General features: G+C 37.7%; 1 protein-coding gene across 9 annotated transcripts in view; it reads left to right on the top strand.

Annotated features, from left to right (window-relative positions):
• ATP8A1 (ATPase phospholipid transporting 8A1) overlaps positions 1–21,693 on the top strand; it is a 278,564-nt gene that overhangs the window by 132,909 nt on the left and 123,962 nt on the right. For all 9 annotated transcript variants that reach the window (XM_072620622.1, XM_072620621.1, XM_072620616.1 and 6 more), the window contains 2 exons: positions 3,639–3,723; positions 5,524–5,663. In XM_072620622.1, the coding sequence (XP_072476723.1) occupies positions 3,639–3,723; positions 5,524–5,663 (225 nt within the window). The remainder of the gene's footprint in view (positions 1–3,638; positions 3,724–5,523; positions 5,664–21,693) is intronic.

Here is a 21,693-nt window from a genome sequence, read left to right as displayed (position 1 = left end):
ATATATATATATATATATATATATATGTCCAGAAATGTGTATCTGTTATATCACATCTCAGTCAGGAGACAGATAACATTCTTCATCATGGGTCCTCTAGAATCACTGCATTGATCAAAATTCCTAAGTCTTTCAGAATTGTTTATTTTTTTTCAATATTATCATTATTCGAGCATGTATTTTTCTCCTCCTTTAAAAGAGGAAGGCGAGAGAAGGAAGCTAGTGTTTTACGTAGTGCTTTAGGGTTTACAGAATACTTTTAACTCATGTGATCCTCACAGCCCAGTGAAGTGTAGGTACTGTTATTCTCTCTCTTTTTTTTATTGCAAATAAAAAACCGAAGCACTGAAAGGTTATAGGACTTCCCCAGAGGCACAGAATGGAGTGTCTGAGGTAGGATTGACCTCAGGGCCCCCCCTATTCCGAGTTCCACACTGTCCACTACACCTTTCTGACTACAATGCCTTATTTCAAATCTCTCTTTCCTTAAGTGTCCTACAAGACCTCCTGTTCCTACCTTCTCAGCTGAGGTCCTCACCTTATATACTTTGGTGAAAAATTGAAGTCACATTCCCTCTTTTCTGCTCCTTTTCATCTCGAATCCCCTTGACATAATTCCCCCATCATTTCTTCCTTTACTTTAATCTCTGATGAAGAGGTGATCTTTCTCTTCTCCAAAGCCTACCCCTCTACATACCCTTGATTTCATATCCTTTTTCTGTCTTCTCTAACCAATTAATCTGCTATCATCCCCTTTCTACAATCTTTAATGTTTCCCTAATTTTTTCTTTTCTGCCACCCATAGACACACTCAAGCCTCCCCCATCTCTCCATATGAGGAAATAAAATTTCAGTTGCAACATCACCCCTTGCATTCTGGCTTCCAACTTCCTCTTGCAACTGACACTGCTTCTCCAAAGATTCCAACAACCTCTTCATTGCAAATTTAATAGCCTCCAGTTCCTCATCCTTCTTAACCTCTCCGCAGTGTTTGGCATTGCTGATCACTTCTTTCTGGATAATCTCTCCTCTCTGCACCATCATGGCACTGCTCTTTCCCAGGTCTGACCTCTCCTCAATGTTCTTTGCTGATTCGTCATCCCTGTCATTCCCTTACCTAAGGATATTCCCCAAGGCTCTGAACTTATATACCTCCTCTCTCTTTACTCACTCATATTTCCTGAGCTCATCAGCTCCCATGGGTTCAATTACCATCCTTATACATATGACTCCCAGATCTATATATCCAGCTGTAGTTTCTCTCCTAAACTCTAGTCCCACTTCATCAACTGCTATTGGACATTTTGAACTGGATGTCCCTAAGCATTTCAACATGTCCAAAATAGAACTCATTATTGTCCTGTTCCATTCTACCCTCCCCCTCTCCCCCCAAAAAACAACTTTATTCTTAAAGGCACCACCAGTCTTCCATTCATCAGGATCACAAATACAGTGACATCCTTCAGTTCCCAATATTCCTTATCCCATATATCCGACAAATTCCAAAATCTTGTCATTTCTATCTCTACAATATTTCTCAAATATACACTGTCCTCCTGCCTCACACTGCACCCCCCTAGTTTTGAACTTCATCACCTCTTACCCAGATGATTATAATATTCTCCTATGTATTTGATCTTCCTACCTCAGGCCTGTTCCCTGCTACAGTCTATCCTCCCCATAGCCACCAAAGTGATTTTCCTAAAGCATAAGACTGATCATGTAACCATTCTATTCTATAAACTCCAGCGGCTTGTATGTACCTCTTGGATCTGGTGGGTATTTAAGTCTAACAACGAAGCCTCCTCCTACCTTTCCAATAGTCTTTCACTGGTTCCCTCCAGAAACTCTGGGTCCCAGCCATACTGACCTCCTCACTATATCACACACAGAACATTGCCATTTCTGGATCTTTGTTGTTCCCCATGCCTAGAATACACTCCCTCTTTACCTGTACCTTTTGTAATTCCATTTCCTTCAAGGCAAAGGGAAAAGAATAAGCATTTATTTAGATAGCACTTACTATGTGCCAGATACTGTGGAAAGCACTTTACAAATGGTGTCTTGTTTGATCCTTCTAGATCAACCCAAGCACCACAATTCTTTACGAAACCTTTCCTGATCCACACACCCCTCCCAGCTATCGGTACCCACCCTGCAGCATACATATACCATCTGTCAAATGCACACACAATGTGCATATAAAGTCACACCCATTTTGTCTCCTCCATTCGAAGGAAAGCTCTTCCAGGGCAAGAATATTTTACGTCTTTCTGTGTTCCCAGCACTTAACACAGTGCCTGGCATATAATGAGCACTAAATGCATTGTTGATTACTGGATTTAAATTCCTGTTTGGAATTCCCTTGATAAGGACCATTTTTATTGTGTACTGGCCTTACTCAAAGCAGCATGGTTCATAGGGTAGAGTGTAGAAAAATCTGGATTCAGTTCTCATCTGTGAAGCTTTGTAACTCCATAATCACAGGCAGATCACTTTAATTTGTTCAGGTCTCAGGCAGTTCACTGAAGTTATCTCCTAAGTTATAGATGAAGCATGGATGGTGGGAGTCTCTACACTCATGAAATTGATATTTTACTATAAATATTTAAGTATTTGAAAAATTATTGTTCTTTTTCTTAACTTTGTAATTAACATTATTGCCATTGAACAATGTGTTAATGTTTACTAATACTCTTGAAACTGAGGAGACAGCTGAAAATTAATTCTATTTAGACAGTGTCTTGTATCTAAAATATTTGCACATATTGTAGACTAGTTTTTTCCTCAGTAAAACTTTAATTTTATGGAAGAGATTCCTTCAGCTTTTTAAAAACCCTTTGCCAATTTCATTCAGAATATTAATTGCCTCCAGATAAAGGAAATTAATAAACTATAACTTTTATTCTTGGGAGGCAGCCACGAGGGGAAATTGTCATTTCCCATTTCCCTTGTCTCCTCTTCTTACCATTGAGAAATGAAAAGAAATTGATAATTGGGACCTAGGGTATTCCATCTGGGTTGAGGTCAGAAGGTTCTGTTTCTCTCAAGGGTTGTAAATCTAACTCTTATTAGTCAGCTTTCAAATCTCACCCCTGATGCTGGAGCCCCCAGATGGGCAGTACCTTCTGAGAAAGTAATTTCAGGTAATGATTTATTTGGTCTTGGCTTAATAAAGCCCATGGAAAAAAAGGCCATTTACTGAAATGCTTAAAAACAATGAACTCAAGCAGAAGAAGAACTAGAGGAATCTGACCAGTGGTACAAAGAAAAGATCTTAAATAAAAGCCACTACCACTATCCTGGGAATACCTGAACAATATCAGTAACTTTACTGATTTGGGATTCTGGGTTGGTGGAGCCCTCATACAAGTAAAGAAGCTAAGGTCAAATTTTCAGGATATGGAGCCTTGAAAATTAGAATGACTGAGAGGCAAATTGAAAATGTTATAAAAATAATGTTCCTGAAATTTTCTTATCTTTAGGGGAGAGGAAAATATTTAGGCATTAAAAGTTAATTCTCAGAAATGTGTTTATTTTGAGTACTATTTTACTAGTTATTGCTTTTACTAATGCCAAATCAACCTGAAATGGCACACTTGATTAAGTAAATGATAATTTTCTCCTTTATATTGCAGGACACTGTAATTTATGATCGTCTGGCAGAAAGTTCAAAATACAAGGAAATTACTTTAAAACATTTAGAGCAGTTTGCTACAGAAGGTAAGTAATAAAGTGTGATTTTTAAATGCAGGGTAATAATTCTGCTAATTTTTAATGATTGAGTTATTTTTAGTCTTAATTGTCAGATTCCTAAAGATAAGTCTTGATTATGGTTGGTAATATAATACTGGCAAAGAACAATTATACCCAATTCAGTGTTTACATTTACTTGACTCAGACCACAATTTATCAACAATTTGCTTTCCCTCTGGTTTTTTTTGGTTTGTTTGTTTTTTTGTTTTGGCCAGGGTAGGAAAGAGAAGGAGTAGGTATTTGCTTTGTCATTAATCAACAACATGCACAATATTTGCATTTGAAAATATTAAACTTAAAAGATACCAAATTTAAGAAAAATTATAACGTTGTGCAGTGATGGAATGAGTATCTTAATGCAGATTGAGCAAGGAGATGGTGGCAGTCTCCTTCATTTGCCACATTGGTTGCCAGAGGGAAGATGCTGAAAAGCATATAGCTCAGGACAGGTGCCTTGTCACAACCCTGGTACTGGGGAGAAGGAAGGGAGATTCACTTGTTGGGGCACAGGGTTCCTGGTCTCAGCCCTTAACATTCTCTGTTCCCTGAGTCTTGACTTGGAAAGTAGGGGTACCTACCATCAGTCCTAGCTCCTGTCCACTGTTGATGTTTCTATAGAAGAAAACTGATATGGTTGGGAAACAGAGCACCCCAAGATAGAACACAGCACAAGAGAAGAAGTAAAGCAAGCCATCATTATTGAAAGGACATAATTAAAATATGAGGGGCAGTCAGGGAGGATGGAAGCAAATCAGGTCCACTGGGGGTGCCCAGGGGAAAGGAAGGTCAAAACCAGGAAAGCATGGTGGGTTTTTCAGGACCAGATATATGGTGGAGTGTGGGGTGTGGGTTGAAAGCATGGAGTCTAGAACCTAGTGAAGTCGTGGTTTGGGGATTGGTGCTTATTGCTGAGGAACTGTCAGTTTAATTAATATTCAGAGTCACCAGTGGGAAAGGGAACTCTTGTCCACTACCCCAGCCATGATTTGACCTGACCTGGTGACTCTGGGGATTTAGTCTCCCCCAACTCTTTTGTTCTCAGAGTTGAAAGGTACTGAGGTCCTTACAGCAGTTATGCAGACTAACAAAATTATGGCTCATTCAAAGTTCCAAAACAACTGTTAGTAACATTTGCTTAGTAGTCCATAAAGCAAATTCATGTAAAATTTCTCATTTAATGCAATTACTCTAAAAATATTCCAAAGCATCTAACATTTAGTATTTAACAAATGAGTAAACCGAGGCTCAGAGGACGTGAATGACTAATCCAAGCTAGTTTATAACAAAGCTTAGTCTTCTCATTTCAAGTTGCATGCCTATTCCACAATACCAAACTGCCTGTCTTTCCTAAGAAAAACTAAAAGACCTGGATGTGAAATGAACAATACCTAGTAGCAACCTATTATTACAGTCACTGGAAGGGTTAGCAAACAAAGGATGGTAAACAAATGTTAACCATTTCTAATGAGAGCGAACAAGAAAAAGTAGAATTGTGATACAGCAGGAGGGATCAAGATTAATATATAGAATCTTTATTTCTGATGAAGGTTATTAATTACATATTAAGACGTGACCAAGTATGTATGTGAAATCTCTTTTCTTAAAGGACTTTAAAAAATAATGTTATTCAATAAAAACATTTACGTCTAAGTCATTTAAATTTATGTTCTCAAAATAAATTCAGCTTTTAGAATTAGTTGCTAAATTAAAATATCATAATTTCTAAGAAACCACCTTTTGAGCAGTGTTCCTTGTTGACTTTTTCAGGGTTAAGGACCTTGTGTTTTGCTGTGGCTGAGATTTCAGAAAGTGACTTTCAAGAATGGCGTTCAGTATATGAGCGCGCTTCAAGTGCTATTCAGAACAGATTGCTCAAACTGGAGGAGAGTTATGAGTTAATTGAAAAGGTATGTGGCAGATTATTTTACCTTTGTATCAGATAATTTTCACCTTTCCTTATGGGAGTACTGGAGTCAGGATCACAACTTTTTTGGGGTACTAGACCATTTTTGTTTATCGTAGATGGAATTCACAAATCTAGGTAGAAATTAATTTCTTGCCTGATATTATATATGTACACACACGTATAGCTAGAAGCTATCTTGAATCAGTATTAGATCATTTACTGCTTCTTTCTTTGCATAGTTCTCATCTATGCACTAAATGGCCATCCTCCATTATATACAACTTCCATTGCAGCCTCCTTTGCTCCATCCTTTCTCTATCCCTCCAACCAATATTTATATAAAACATTAAGAGAAAACCTCATTAAATGTAATTTAGGTGATTTTATTGTACTTCTTATAACTTGGTGATGACTCACCAAATTCCCAATATTCAGGACTTCTGTCAACTGGCTTTCCTGTTGCCCAGCTGTTTAATCTACTTTTATATCAGAGTTTGGGCCCCATTCACTTGAAGCCAACCTTCCCACTGTATAGCTCTCACATTCCACCTGTTTTTACCTATGAATAATTATGAGTACATTTGCTTTGCTTGGCATGCTTTCCTCTTTCCACTTGACGAAACAATCCCACCACCACCCCACCTTTCTGTAAAATCTGCCAAGGCCAACCCTTACAGTCATGGTAATATTTATTCTTCCCAAATTCCACTCTCTTCTCTTTTCTTCTCTTGTTACCTAATGACTGTGTATGTGATACCAGTTGGTTTTCTGTAGATATATCTTTCCCTATACAATTCTAAACCAGGAGTTCTCCACATTAAAACCCTTGCTCTAGACATTGTTTTCCTTTTTCCCACCCTCCTTGACCCTTTCCATAATATTCCTTGTATTTGGAACTAGGTAAATTCTGTATGTTATGCACTTCCAAAAAAACTTGAGTGTCTGATAGATTTTCCTTTGTGGCGTAGTGAATAGAGAGTTGGCCTTGGATATAAAGAACTGGGTTCATATCCTGCCTCTAACACATGCATACCAATGTGACCTTAGTCAATCACTTAATATTAACAGCTGACTTTTTTATAATGCTTACTATGTGTCTGGCACTGTGCTAAACATTTTTGCAAATATAATGTCATTTGATCCTTACAACAACCTGGGATTCCCTTGTTATACGAATGAGATATTATCACCTCCATTTTACAGATGAGGAAACCAAGGTAAACAAGGATTAAGTGACGTGCCCAGAGTCAGACAGCTAATAGATGTCTGAGGCCAGATTTGAATTCAGATCTTTCTGATTCCAGACCTGGATCCCTAGCCACTGAGCCACCTAGCTGCTTCTCAGAGGCCCCAGACAACTCTGAAAGACTGTACATTGTAGAGAAAGTGCCCATCTTGCATTGACAGGAGTTTCTTACTGGGTCCCCATATCAATTGAATGTCCAGACATAGAAAATCCTCACTGCCTATTCTATATACAATGATATACATACATACATGTATATATAATTTAGCTGATTAAATGCTAAGCCAGTTACTGAAATTCAGTACATTTTCTAAATTACTCTATAGATATCCCATAGCAGCTACACCTGCTGTGATATCATTACCTTTTATATCTTTTTTTCAGCAACGTTTAGCAAGGTTTTTGAAATTTCCCTCATAAAAGTCAGAAACAATACAAGTGCTTCTGAAATAGTGACTTGTTCATCCTACTTCGTTTCTCTGCAATCCAAACAATGCAGAATGCTTTCCCAGCAGCAATGGAATACAGTGCTGTTAGTACTTTAAGATTTAAGAATCAGTGATTTTTATGATGTTGGTGTTTTTAAAAATTATTTTCTTATAGACATTCTCAGTCCCTCCCACTGTCCCCCTCGATTAAAAAAGAGAAGAAAACCCTCATAAGGCATGCATAGTCGAGATCAGTGGTATGGCCACATGAAATTATAATTGGGAAATGCTAACAAAATAAATAAAAACATAGCAAAGCATGGGTAATATTAATATGTGGTTTTCTAAGAGCATCTAGATGGCACAGTGGATAGAGTACCAGGATTGAGTTCAAATCTAGCTTTAGATACTTACTAGTTGTGTCCCTGGGCAAGTCACTTAACTCTCTTTGCCTCAATTTCCGCATCTTTAAAATGAACTGGAGAAGGAAATGGCAAACCTGTCCAGTATTTTTTTCCAAGAAAACCCCAAATGGGATCAAAGAGAGTCAGATAAGAGTGATATGAAAAATAACAGATGAACAAAAACAACCTCAGTTATGTGGCCTGCAGGAATTCTGATTATGGTATAGTAAGCCCCAGTTTCTGTTTGATTTTGACACCACTGGTCTAGAAAAGCAAATTTCCACATTGGCCATGTCCAAGATTCTATGTCTCATTTTGAATTTTATTTCTGGCCCCTCTGTGGCAGGAAATACTCTGGGTAGCACACTTCATTAGTTCTCAGGACTCATGATTTATCATCTCATTAATTAAGGTTCTGAAGTTTTCAAAGTTTTTTTTTTTTATATAATGTTGTTAGTAGTTCAATTGATCCCTTATTTCTACTCATTTCTCTCTAAAATTCCATTTCATTTCTTCTTATGATACAGTAATAGTCTATGACATTCAAATAATATGCTTAGCCCCACTATTAGGTGGGGTGCCCACTTGGTTTCAAACTGCTATCAATATTTGTGTAGATATATAGCTTCTTTTCCTCTTTGTTTGATCTCTTTGAGGTATAATCCTAGTATTATATTTCTAAGTGAAAGGGTACATACGTAGTTTAGTGACTTTAAAGGCAGAGTTCCAAATTGTCTCAGAATCAATTCCCAGCTTCTCATTGGTATTAGTATTTCTTCCACCTCTGCATGGCTCAATCCTTCTGACTTCACAAGGAGATAATTTTTTGTGTTGCTGTGACCAAAACATTCATCACTAGAGACTCTTCAAACTTAGATAGGCTTGTCCTTTAATGATCAATATCAGTTTGTCAGCAAACTTTTGTTAATCGATAAGATCTCCATGAGAGCTTGTGTTCCCCTGATGAAGTATTTGAAGATCCCACAATCAAACCTGTCCCACAGCAAATCATCTGAATGGAAGTGTGGCCCAAGAATGTGTGTACAGGTGTATCTATTTAACTATCTATATGCAAATATAAACAGGCATAGAATTAATGAAAGTTTAACATTTACCTAGAAAAGAATGTTTGTCAAATTCTTAATTCCAAATGAAGAATATTGTAGGAAATCCTGGAAGAATCAAACTGAAAGTAACAATTTATGAAAGGATTAAAGTTGGTGGATATGATTTTCCCAACTTTAGATATTTTGAGGAATGAAAATTTATAGCTCTTCCCTAACGTAAATGTTCAGCATTTTGGCCAGCAGATGGTGGTGATGAGTCGTCTTCATATCCACATACAACTTGAAGATCTCTAAAATGTATGCTTGATACAGCTAGGCTCCAATTAATGCAAATAATGAATCCTATGAAGTACCCATATTATTCAAATTCACACTGCATATTTCTATTGGGCTGGAAACAGTTATTATATATTACATAAATTATAATTTTGAATAGGGCAAATGTGGATACACATGTTCACTGGATTAAATTTTTCATGAAGTGAAGTAGTCACACTAATAGGGTGTAGCAGTAAACCTGACTTATGAATAAAGGAGCCTCCTAATCACCTTTGCCTCTTATTTCAACTAATAAAAACAAGAAACTGCTTTCTAATTCCTCTTTCCGATATAACATAGGATCATAGGGTACAAGAAGAATCATAGTCTCAGGATTTTAGAACTAAAAAGGACTTTAGAGATCATCTCATTCTGATTCCCTTGTTATACTGATGAGGAAACTGTGATCCAGAGAGGTTAAGTGATTAACTTAAAGTCAGTCAGCTAATTAATGTCAAACTTGAAATTAAAACACAGATATCTGGCTTCTGGTCTTTCCACTTTACCACAGAAAAGCTTTGCTTTGGGGGCCAGATAAGGAATAGTACTCAGCACTTGTCCTAACCTTGGAGACATTCTGGGGTTGTATTCTGGGATTGCTACATGTTTTCCTTAGTATATACTGTTTTCCATCCTGGACTTAATTAGGAATAGGTAGCTTAAGCCTCAGAGGAGTTTCCATTGTGTTCTGTAATCAGGTGAGGCTAATGAAGCATAGGATTGAAATGGTGGCTTGATAGAATTAAAACTATTATAAGTTTCTTTGGCCCCAGTTCACCTAATTAAGGGACTATGGTGGACATTACTCTTATTGAGACATCTAAAGAACCAGACAGGGTTGAGTTTCGTCATTCCAACCTCAAGACATCCCTTAACTACCTAGTCAACTGCACATGGTGCCTAAGTGACCTATTAATTATTTGGCTGGCTTAGATCTTCATGGCATCTTTATATCTCACAAAATATCAAGTTAAAATATTGGATACCAAAGTCCATCTTTCTTTGCTTAATCTTTTAAAAAATCATGATTTTTAGTAATTTGAATTGATAACAAAAGAAAAAATATCAACTGTAATCAAAGACCAAATTGTTCCTAATCTTATAAGTAGAGAAAAAAATTTATAAATTTGTTTTTGAAGGAACATTGTATTTTGCCTCAAAAAATACATTTTTAATTATATTTTAATCTCTTTAGATGTAATGATAACTTTATATTTTATATGGTTTCATTCCACTTTGCTTTTGGCATATGATTTTGGTGGAGGTTTTCTTTTCTTTTTAATTTTATGAAATGGGTGGAGGAAGTGCATAGCACATTAAGGCTGCAAACTCCACAAGCCTGGTTTTAATTGAAACTAGCGGTTCATTTTTGTGCTTTTCCTTATTTGTTTTTAAATGTAATCAAAGCATTTCTATCTTTTGAAGTAGTCATTTGCCATCCAAGCTGAAAAATTATCTAATTAAGTCAACTGGGCATTTATTAAGGATTGGAAATTCATTTCTTGGTGCATAGAATCATTAAATTTTAGGGTTCAGACTTCAGAGATCATCTAATCCAAACCCTCAATTTAGAAAAGAGAAAACTAACCCTTCCTCTCCCCTTGAGAAATGAAGTAATTTGTCCAAGATCACCCAAGTAGCAAGAGAAAGCTGAGTCTGCCACCCAGGTCCGACTCCTTCATCGGTGCTGTTTCCCCTGAACCATACTGCCTACACTCTTCATTCTGTGTAATGATTGGCTGTCCTACAAAATGCGGCAGTTTGGGGCTCTAGCACCATAATTAGGATGAATTTTTAAGGAAGATAGATAAATGTGCGTGTATGATAACAGTTTGCAAAACCAAGTTCTGATGTTTTGCCTGCTCTATCAGTTTCTTAAGCATTTTCCTTAATAACAAATTTAGGACAAGTGATGAAATTTTTTTGAAAAGTCCTGAATTGTTGAATAGCAAAACTGATGATATTATTAAACGGAGGAAAAGACACTAGAATTATCATAAGATCCCTCATAGTTACCTTGACCCAATTTGAGAAGGAAAACGTCAGCATGGAAGTGTGGTATTGTGCACACAACAACACTTTGAGTCTGTTTTAGTCACTACTTGAGAGAATTTGCAGTTGTCTCATTCTTTCAAAAGACAAAATCCATCCTCACTTTCTCTCTTAACCCTCTTCTCTGTGAATTGTCAACATAATTTATTTTATTGACATACATTTATTGGAATCAGTACTTAAAAAAATATTTGTTGGTCGTGGTGGTCAGTCAATATTGTGATACATACAAGACTCTCATTTGCAATTTTTTCTATTGAACATTAAGAAGAATGGATAAACTGAAAAGTGACACATTTGCTTCATTGTACCCAGAGATGCTTCATTCAGCTCAGGGATGTTTTAACTTTCGTATTTGCTCTACTGCTTGCAGAGCAACTTAATTATTACCTCGAGGGCACTCAATGATTTATGTCCCAATTTTTACTCAAGCAAAATGGGAATAAATACATCTGACTCATTATTTCCTCACAAGGTTTCTCTGTGAATACATGGCATAAATCGACCTACTCAGAGGTTATTTTATCATTACATACATGTACATATATGCGTATGTATATTTTAATCTATGTATATAAATATACAAATATTAAAGTATGTGCATAGTATACATGCATATATGTGTGTATATATTAAAAAGTGGTTGTCTTCTGCTGGAAACCAAAAAGTTCTTCGTGTGAGTTTTCTAAAAGAAAGTTAAACATAAAAATGCCATTATACACAGTAGCACTGTTGTCCCTGCAGAGTAACTAATACTAGTTCTAACATTTGTGAATGTGAGCTTTGTGTGAGTTAGAGAGAAGATAAAGTGAGACGTGCAATCCCTCGTAGTCATATGGTCTACATCAGTGGTGTCAAACTTAAATAGAAACTGAAGTCACTAAGCCATACATAAGGATCCCTGCAGGCTGCATATTAATTTAGAAAACCACATATTAACATTACCTATGTTCTATTGTATTTTTATTTGTTTTGTTAAAGATTTCCCAATTATATTTTTGTCTGGTCCCACATGCTCAGGAGTGTTACTCTGAAGTCTTTGTGTTTGACGCATCTGTTCTATATGATGATTTGTTAGGAAAATGTAATTGAGATAACAGTTCTTTCAGGTATAGAAGTCATTCTCTTATTTTAATATGCTATGCTAGATCACGAGTTCTTAACCTTATTTTTGTGTAATGGACCATTTTGGCAATGTGACAAAGCCTTGGACCCGTTCTTAGAATAATGTTTTTGAATGTATAAAATAAAATGCATAGGATTACAAGGGAAAACAATTGTGTTAAAATTCGGTTATCAAATATTTAAACAAAGTTCATGATTTGCTTGCATCCCTTTCATTTCTCTTCCCACTTTTTCTTCTATTTCTCTTACTTGATTTTCAAAATCCTTTTTGAGCTCTTCTGTGGCCTGAGAGCAATTCATATTTTTCTTGGAGGCTATGGATGGAGGAGCTTTGACTTTGTGTCCTTCTGTTTGCATGCTCTGGTCTTCCTTGTCACCAAAGTAAGATTCTATAGTCTGATTCTTTTTCTAGTTTTTGCTCATTTCCCCAGCCATTTACTTAACTTTTGAGTACCTCTTTGTCAAGGTAGTTCTTTGCTTCCAATGAGGGTGGGGGGTGTACTGTCAGCTGCTCGATCCCCCCCACAGTCTGTGTACCTAGAGCTCCAGAAACAGTGACTGCAGCTGCCCCTGCTGCTGCTGTGGCTGCTGAGGGTTCCTCTGCTCCCCTCCCCGCTCTGCTGCCCTGGGGCTGAGGCCAGACCACTCTACTCTCTTGCACTGGTTCCACAGACTTTTCCCACTGACCTTCCAATTTATCCTCAGTGTTTTGGGGTCCTGATGTCTTGAAACCACCACAGGTGTGAGAGTTTCAGTCTCCTCAAGACCTGCTCAGGTCCCCTCTGTGCATTCACAGTCCATACTGGACTGTTACAAATTTAAGTTTTGGGGAGCTCCCTATTTTTTAAAGAATGAAGTCCAAAATCCTAGCATTCTCTGCTGCAATGCCAGCCTACTTACCAATGTAATTGTCCAGTGTTTTACCTTAAACACCCCAGCTAAACCATCCCCACAAGAAGACATGCTGTATCTTTAGGCTTCCTTTCCTTGGTCCATGAGATTGCTTCCTTTTTAAATACTCTACCCCAACTGCCATCACGTCTACTTACAAAATCCAACTTATCCTTCAAGGCTTAGAATGCTCCTTGAAGGCAGGCATTGTTTTATGTTTCTCTTGTATCAATACCTAGTGGTGCCTTCCTCAAAATGGGCATTTAATAAAGGCACCTTGATTTTTTAGTAGTGATACCCACTCTTAAAAATCACCTTAGGCAAAAACAACCTTTCCCTTCTTAGGGTTCCCATATCCCTTTATTTATACCTATCCCAAGGGCCTTATCTCCCCTATTAGACAGTAGTCTGATAGTTAAGGGAAGGGACAGTAGTCTGATAGTTAAGGGAAGGGGCTCTTATCTTATTCATCTTTGCATCTCTTTTCCCATTCTCTTAATAGAGTGCATTATATACAGAAGAACCTTTTCCTGAATTGAACTGAATTGGCTGAGTTGTGGTGAAGCCTAAAGAGCAAGCAAATGTTCCAAAAAATAAGTTTTGTTTTGTTTTGTTTTAACAATTCAAACTTGCCATGTGTATCAGCAGGCTGCATTGGTCCTGGAGAACTGTTACTAGACTTCAAAATAAATCAAACCATGGGAAGAGAAGAATTTGTAAGAGCTCAGTAAGCACTTGCTAAATTAAAATTGGATCCCCGCAGTTAGTGAAACCCTGGCTCCAGTGAGTATCACAGCATTTCAGAGGTACCATGCACATTTGAGGGGATTTTTTCACCTTTTCTCCTACTTCTCTGTCTTCTCCCCCCAAAAAAACCCCTAAAATAAGGCTTACATGTTACCCTTCCCCATTAATACATAGACTGATTCCTACTTATGATTACCGAGTGTCATATAGAATGTCAGTTTCCTGAAGGGCAGGGACTAGTTTGGTTCTTGTCTTTGTATCCTCTGTGTGTATCACAGAGCTCTGAACCAGCTAGAGGGTTATGTTAAGTTGTAGGCCAAAATATTACCTAGTCTTCCTTTCTCTAAGGCAGTGCAAGTCTGTTCTATAATCTTTCACTCCTTCAGTGACTTCTTGGGGAATCAAGATAAGGACAAAAAGAAATTAAACCAAAAACTCTTGAATATTTTTCCTCTCTTTGTGAACTTCCACAAGTGGTTTCTCTTCTCTAAGTCTCTTGTCCCCTTATTGTATTGCTGAAATTTCCCTGCCAAGCCTCTGCCTTGGACACTCACACAACTTTGTGCCTTTGCTCCTACACATATGCTGCTGAATGAAGTTAGAGTAAATCACAAAATTGTGCTGACTGGGTCCACTACAAATTTTTATTTCATAACTGTAACTGGTCCCTTACTGCTCCAGGGCAATCCTTTTAACACCTCCCTAATTAACTCACTATTCCACTCACTCACAATGGTGGCTTTTCCTAATCTTTTCATCTTCAACCTTCCATGGCTCCACCTCCTCCTCCATCCTCTCACCTGAGAACCTTGCCTCATAGTTTAGTGAAAAAATTCAGTCCATTCACTGAGAGCATCCTGTTCTCCCTTCTTCATTTCACATCATTGAGATGTCTCTCACTGTCTCCTTCACTCTTATCTCAAATACTGAGGTGGCCCTTTTCCTTGGCAAGGCAAACACCGCCGTATGAACAAGTGATCCCATCCCATCCCATCTTCTCCAACAGATTGTCCCCTCTTGTCATCCACATTCTCTCACTTATCTTCTATTTCCATATATCATCATGCATATCCCTTAGAATGACACTTTAGTTTCCTAATATACTTCATGGGGGTAAGATGGGGATAAGAAAGGGGAGGGTGGTAATTACTTTTAGACATTCACTGACAGATTTGATAAGATTAAAACTTTTGGTCAGTGCTTCTTCCAACATTGAAAGTATGTTTTATGAAATGGTGTATCACAAAGGCAATATTCACAGCACTAGTGGTGACTATGAATATGCCAGCATAGTTCTTGATTGCAAAGTATAACGCTCTCCATATAGAAGGCAGAAGAAAACATTATTCAGACACCAGAAAGCAAAATCTGTCATAGTAATCAGAAAGTCAATACATTAGTACTGCAGGGGACAAAGGCATTTCCAAGCCTCCCTAACTCCCCCATCCCCACCTTCCCACAAACAAACACTCACTAGTCAAGCTGTGCCTGCTTGTTTGAGTCCTCTCTCTCCCTCTGCCCTAACTGTTCTCACTCACTTCCTCTCAGCTCTGCTCCATCCTTCCTGTTCCACCATTCAGCAAGCTACTCCTTCCACTTGTGACTTAGGCTTCCATGTGATTTAAGCAGGTCGCATGGGCCTATTCATGAATGTGAAAGAGCTTCCCATTTTAGTTACCATTACAAATAGTAAAAGAAATAAACTATTGGGGATTGTGGCACTTTAAAAAATTATTGCATCAACAATTTTTTTTAATTTAAAGTGCTTCTGAACTGAAAGAAATTTGGTAAGAAGTAATCTTGCCTCCACTATGTTTTGACACGCTCACATGAGATGTTAGATAAATCAGTCCATCAACTGACAAATATTTCTTAGGCTTCTACTATGTGCCAGATACTGTGGTAGGCATTAAGGATAAAAAGATAAGGTGAAATAGGTTCTGCCATTGAGGAACCTACAGCCCATTGAGAAGAGACAGCATGCATATATAAAGGTAGTAGACACAAAACAGATCCAAAATTGTTGGAATGAGGGGTAGGAAGGGACGCACCAATAGCTAGAGAGATCAGGAATGGTTCCCATAGAAGATAGCACTTAGCTGAGTCATGAAGGAATTCTAAGAGGCAGAAGTGAGGACATGGTGCACAGAAAGATCAAAGGCGCAGAGGTAGAAGAAATGAAGTGCTATAAGTGGCCAGTTTGGCTGTACCCTAGTATGAGTGAAGCATGGTTGTAATGCTGCTAAGGTTGTTGTTGTTGAGTCATTTTTCAGTTATGTCCAACACTTTGTAACCCCATATGGGGTTTTCTTGGCAAAGATATTGAATAGTGGTTTGCCATTTCCTTGTCCAGTTCGTTTAACAGATGAGGCAACTGAGGCAAACCAAGTTAAGTGATATGCCCAGAGTCATACAGCTAGGAAGTGTCTGAAGCAAGTTTTGAACTCAGGAAGATGAGTCTTCCTGACTGGGCTAGGTGGTAAAGGACTTTAAAAAAGGAGTTAGTTTATCTTTGATCTCAGGGATAATAGGAAGACCCTGAAGATTGGTGAGTAGGATAATGACATAGTATGACCCACATTTTAGGAAAATCACTTGGGCAGCTGTGTGAAAGATGGAATGGAGTTGAGAGATTTTAGGCAGGAAGGAGGTTGTGAGGAATCATAGGGGTTTCAAAGGTGGACGCCTGAAAGGATGCTGTTGCCCTCAACAAAAATAAGAAATTTAAGAAGAGGACTAGATTTGTCGGAGAGAGATATTAGGTTCTGTTTGAAGCATGGAAACTCAAGGTGCTTATGGTACATTAGGAAGAGAGGACCAGTGTTCTATAGAGGCAACTGATTCACCCAGAAGGACTATGGTCTTGTAAGGTGAGTTTGGCAAACTTGCAAACAGACTGATTTAGAAAGTAATCTTGATAGTAGGACTTGGTGTGAAGGAAAAGAAAAGAAAACAGACATATATTTTTAATAGGTTTGCTGTTTTGATTGAGCTACAATGTGTGAATATAGGAAGGATATGTGATTTTGTCCGCAAAGAAACTCCCAATATGGGAACTCTCTCCTTCAATGCAGATCCCAACCTTTCTGTAATTTAGGGAAATCCAAGGGATTTGCCAGAGACATACAGACATTGACTGACTTGCCCAAGGTCACATAGCCAGTGACAGCAGTGGGAAATGAACCCAGATTTTCCTGACTTTGAGCCAGTGTGCTATCCAGTCTAGCATGCTGTCCCTTTCAGCTAAAAATAAGTAACATTTCCTTTCATATTATATACATTAGTGTTATGTAAAGTGTGTCTGTGTCATCTGAGACTAAGTACCTCCTTGATGTGCCACAAAATAGATCAACCTTGTTCAGCATATAGATGGAAGAATCTAGTGCTTTAAACATGTGGCAGAGTCTTAGGTTAGTAGATTTCATGTGAGATATGAAACCTAATGAAAAACAGGACTTTTTCTTGAGCATATGTGACAGCCAAACTCACCCTGGCTTCTATATTAACAACAGAATGCTTTTTTTTTCTCAGATAAAACATAACCATTATTCTCCTTAGGGACTACAAACATCACTTCTCATTTATACTAAAACTAGATGAAAACTGGTTTGAAATAGAAGTTGCATGGAGAGGCTTAGCACTATAAACTTGTAGTAATTTACTGCTTCATTTCAGTTGACAGGAGTATTTCCAGCTCAATCAGAAGGAAACAATAAGGCTTCTAACAGTTAGGGAAGCTTAACAGAAAGACAGCTGAGGACATAGATGCATTTGAGCAACACTTGAGCCCAAGCCTAGCCACTACTGCTGCTGATGTGCTGCATCTGCTCAGCTAATGAAATGACCTAAAAGTGAAAAGTTTTGCTTCAAAACGAAAGAGAAATTATCCATGTTATGTTTCTGTCTATAAAGTTGGGAGAAGGGGTAATCACGGATCTTCAGTTCTGTTCAACAAGCACTTACTCAGGGTCCATCTTGTACCAGACCCTAATACTGCATGTATTCAAATTCATGGTATTTGAAATGATATTTATATAAAATGTGGTCACTGATTTCTGTCCAGTGGAACTAGGCAGGACAAATTCAAATAATGTAACCCTTTCAGGGTATTCATACCATTCAGTAATTCAACTGTACTTACTGTGCTAGGTATCCAAAGACAAATGCAAAAAATTCCTCACTACCCTCAACTAACTTATAGTCTACTAATATGAAAACACTTTAATATTGATTTAGCTTAGAAAAAACCTCGTTGATGAACTTCTTTTTCCTTTTGACTTCTTGTGGGGATATCTTTAGAATGTGCTTCTGGAAAGTGAGACTAGGAGGTCAGTCAAAAAGGATGAGACGAGTAGAATATAAGGTAATGAAAACCAAGATTTAAAAATTTTCAAGATTAGGAAATTGGCAGAAGTCCACTTGAGTAGTAGTAATAACTGACAGTTATACGATGCTTTAAAGTTAGCAAAGCACTTTATATATTTTCCTGCGTTGGAAACTCAAAACAACTCTATGAGGTAGGTATTACCTCATTGCACAAATAAGAAAGGTAATGATTAGAGATGTTTTGCCTAGCACATTCAGCTAATGAATGTCAGAGGGGACCCAGGTCTTCTTGACTCTTAAGGCCCATATTTGTATCTACTGTGCCATGCTGCCTGAATAGGTGATTAATTATATGCACATAGTGTTGGAAAACACTTTATATACAATTTCAACATAAGATTTCTATGAGGTAGATAGCATAAATAATTATGATCTTCATTTTACAAATTAGACAGAACTCAGAAAAGTAAAAGAGAACTTGCCGACAGAACTTGGACTAGAACTGAGGTTAGCTCCATATAAATACAATAACTCTTCTGTTTACGTACTCTGCTGCCTCCCAAAGAGAGCATGATAACAGCACATATTTCCATAGAACTTTACAAGCCCTTCCGTTATAGCAAGGATGTAGAGTGGTCAGTACAAATATCATGGAATTTTAAGAGGTTCAGTTGTATTATCTGTAAAATGAGGTGGTTGGGCCAAATGGCCTTTTTAAGGTTGCTTCCAGCCCTGAACCTGTTCTCCTACATCTTTCTTTAGATTCTTCAGCTAATTGGTGGTGGACTTGAGTAGAAACTGCCCGTCAAGAAGTTGGGGCAGCAGTTGTCATGTACTTATACAAAGATATTCAGATAACTGGGATTTGGGACTAGGAACTAAGACACTGGACAGGACACAAGGGCAGAAATAGCACCTATTGAAAAGACTCTCTCAGTGATTAGTTAGAGATTAACTAAAATAGGCTTGAGGTTGGTATTTGTTTGTTTTTCAGTATAGTCCCTATGGCTATGGTCCAATTGATTCCAGAGTGTAAGGTAAGTGAGGTTGATTCTACAGATGGGAAGAAAAGGAGCCAGATACTCACATCTTGTGCTATTAGAAAGATGCATGCATAAAGGACATGGAAGATCCACACAGGAAACAATTTTATAAATGTTCTGGTTTTGAAGGATTGGATGTAACTAAATCAATCACCTCTTCCATCCATCCCATCCTTCCAATTCCTACTGCTAGGACTGTTGCTTCCTAACCAGTCTCCCTGCCTTTAATCTCTCCCCACTCTAGTCACTCATGTGAAGTTTATTGTATTAATACATTGATCGATAAATTTACTGCACTATTGAGATATCTTCAGTGAGTCTGCCAATCAAATAAAAAAAATTCCTAAAATTGGTATTCAAAGCTTTTCACTGTATACCATGACTGACTGCTTTTCTAGCTTCCTCACACTATCCTCCTTCATGTTCTTTATGTTATAAATTGAAGTATCTCAAAAGAGGTGTGAGATGTGCAGAGAACCCACCCTACATGTTCACATAGACTATTTGTGCCCTGTTTGTGGTAAAGCATTATGAACTCTTATTGGTATGATCAGCCACAATCAGATATACTATACCTTGACTCTCACATAGTTATGTCATTTTGGTCCTCTTTGAGAAGGAAGGACCAACTAATGTTAGCCAGACTACACTGCTACCCCTCTCTGAACAAACTGAAGACTTTCTCTTTCTGTGCCACACAATTCTTGCTGCTTAGAATTGCCTCTGCAATTATAACTGTTCTACTTCTACAGGTCAGTATTCTGCTCATTCTCCAAGCCCCAGCTCAAACCCTCAAGGGAGCTTTTCTTTATCTAACCAGTCGAGAAGTAAACTTTTCTTCCTTCTAAGTCTTTTTAGCACTTTGTACCTCTGTGAATTAATGTTGCTCTGTTCTGCAATATAATTATGTGCATAATTACTTTATCTCCCTACGAAATCATATGGTCCTTAGGGAAATGCTGATTATATTTTGTATCTTCTGCAGCATAGTCGTTTGAGCTACAGAAGCAATGGAAGATCTATTCCATTTTCATCTATTTGTTGTATGCATTCTTCGTTTCTTAATACCATACCATATTTTCGAACATTTTTGGCATCTTTGCCTAGGTTCATCTTCCCATTGAAGTCCCCAAGTAACAATATATGTCTTCACTCAGATCTTAACAATTTTTTTATATAGTCTCTATTTTTTCCATCTGAGGCCACTAGGTACATCTGATAGAGCACTGGGCTTGAAATCAGTAAGACTCATCTTTGTGAGTTCAAATCTGGCCTCAGACTGGCTGTGTGACCCTGGCCAAGTTACTGTTGCCTTAGTTTCCTCATCTGTAAAATGAGTTGGAGAAGGAGATGTCAAACCACTCCAATATCTTTGCCAAAATAGCCCCAAATTGGGTCACAAAGAATCAGACATGATGGAAACTACTCACCGTCTACTGTATTATAGATATTAGCATATAATCACAAGCATTTATCTGGTGGCCACTGCGTGCCAGACCCTGTGATAGATACCAAAGATACAAAGGCAAAAAGTAAAACAGTTCCTTCTCTCAAGGAGCTTACATTATGTCAGGGGAAACAACCTATAGCTCAAAATGTAAATGATATAAGATACAAAGTAAATGCAAAATTTTTAGAGACAAGATTCATTTAAATTGGAGGTAATCCACAAAGGCCCTTCCAGTGCTTCAAGATAGCTGTGATATCCCTACTAGTTTTCTCTTCTCCAGACTAAACATCCCCCCTTCCTTCAATTAATTTTCATATGACATGGGTACATAGCAGTTCACCATTCTAGTTATCTTCCTCTGGTTGTTCTTTAGTTTATCAGTGTCTTTCTTGAATTGTGATATATAGATATCTATATACACACACATATACATGTGTATATACACATGTATACATATATATGTGTGTGTATCTATATTTATATATAGATATATAAAACTCTGTGCCTCAAGTCATGCCTACCCTTCTGCAATTCTCAGTGTTGAATGTGAGAGAGCAGGTAAATAGTCAACAGATAAGCTTTCACGGAATGCTTGAGGCATCTTGGGTTTTGTGGTCTAAGCATTTGCCTTCCAACTTCCCTGGTATTATTCCCCAACGTGAGACCCTGACTGTACCTGTGAAGAGTGTAGTCAGTAGTTGATGTGGCATATGTGTGTCCCAAAGTCTTGTATGGTCTGTAGCTGGATATTGCATTGCTTTGCAACCCAAAGTAGATCCAAGCAGTACTTGGATTGTGTCCTGAACATTCTGCATCAGGTTATTCATGCCTGGACTTAATTTCCCATCACCAGAGTAGTAGACCTTGTTATAATAAAACATAACATAAGGGCTTTTGTATCAAAGAGAATATCATTTACAATTCAGTTCATCTG

This window comes from Notamacropus eugenii, chromosome 6, assembly GCF_028372415.1.
Source record: "Notamacropus eugenii isolate mMacEug1 chromosome 6, mMacEug1.pri_v2, whole genome shotgun sequence".
NCBI classification, from domain to species: domain Eukaryota; kingdom Metazoa; phylum Chordata; class Mammalia; order Diprotodontia; family Macropodidae; genus Notamacropus; species Notamacropus eugenii.
Note: the sequence above shows the minus strand (reverse complement) of the source record. Positions and strands in the feature narration are given on the sequence as shown.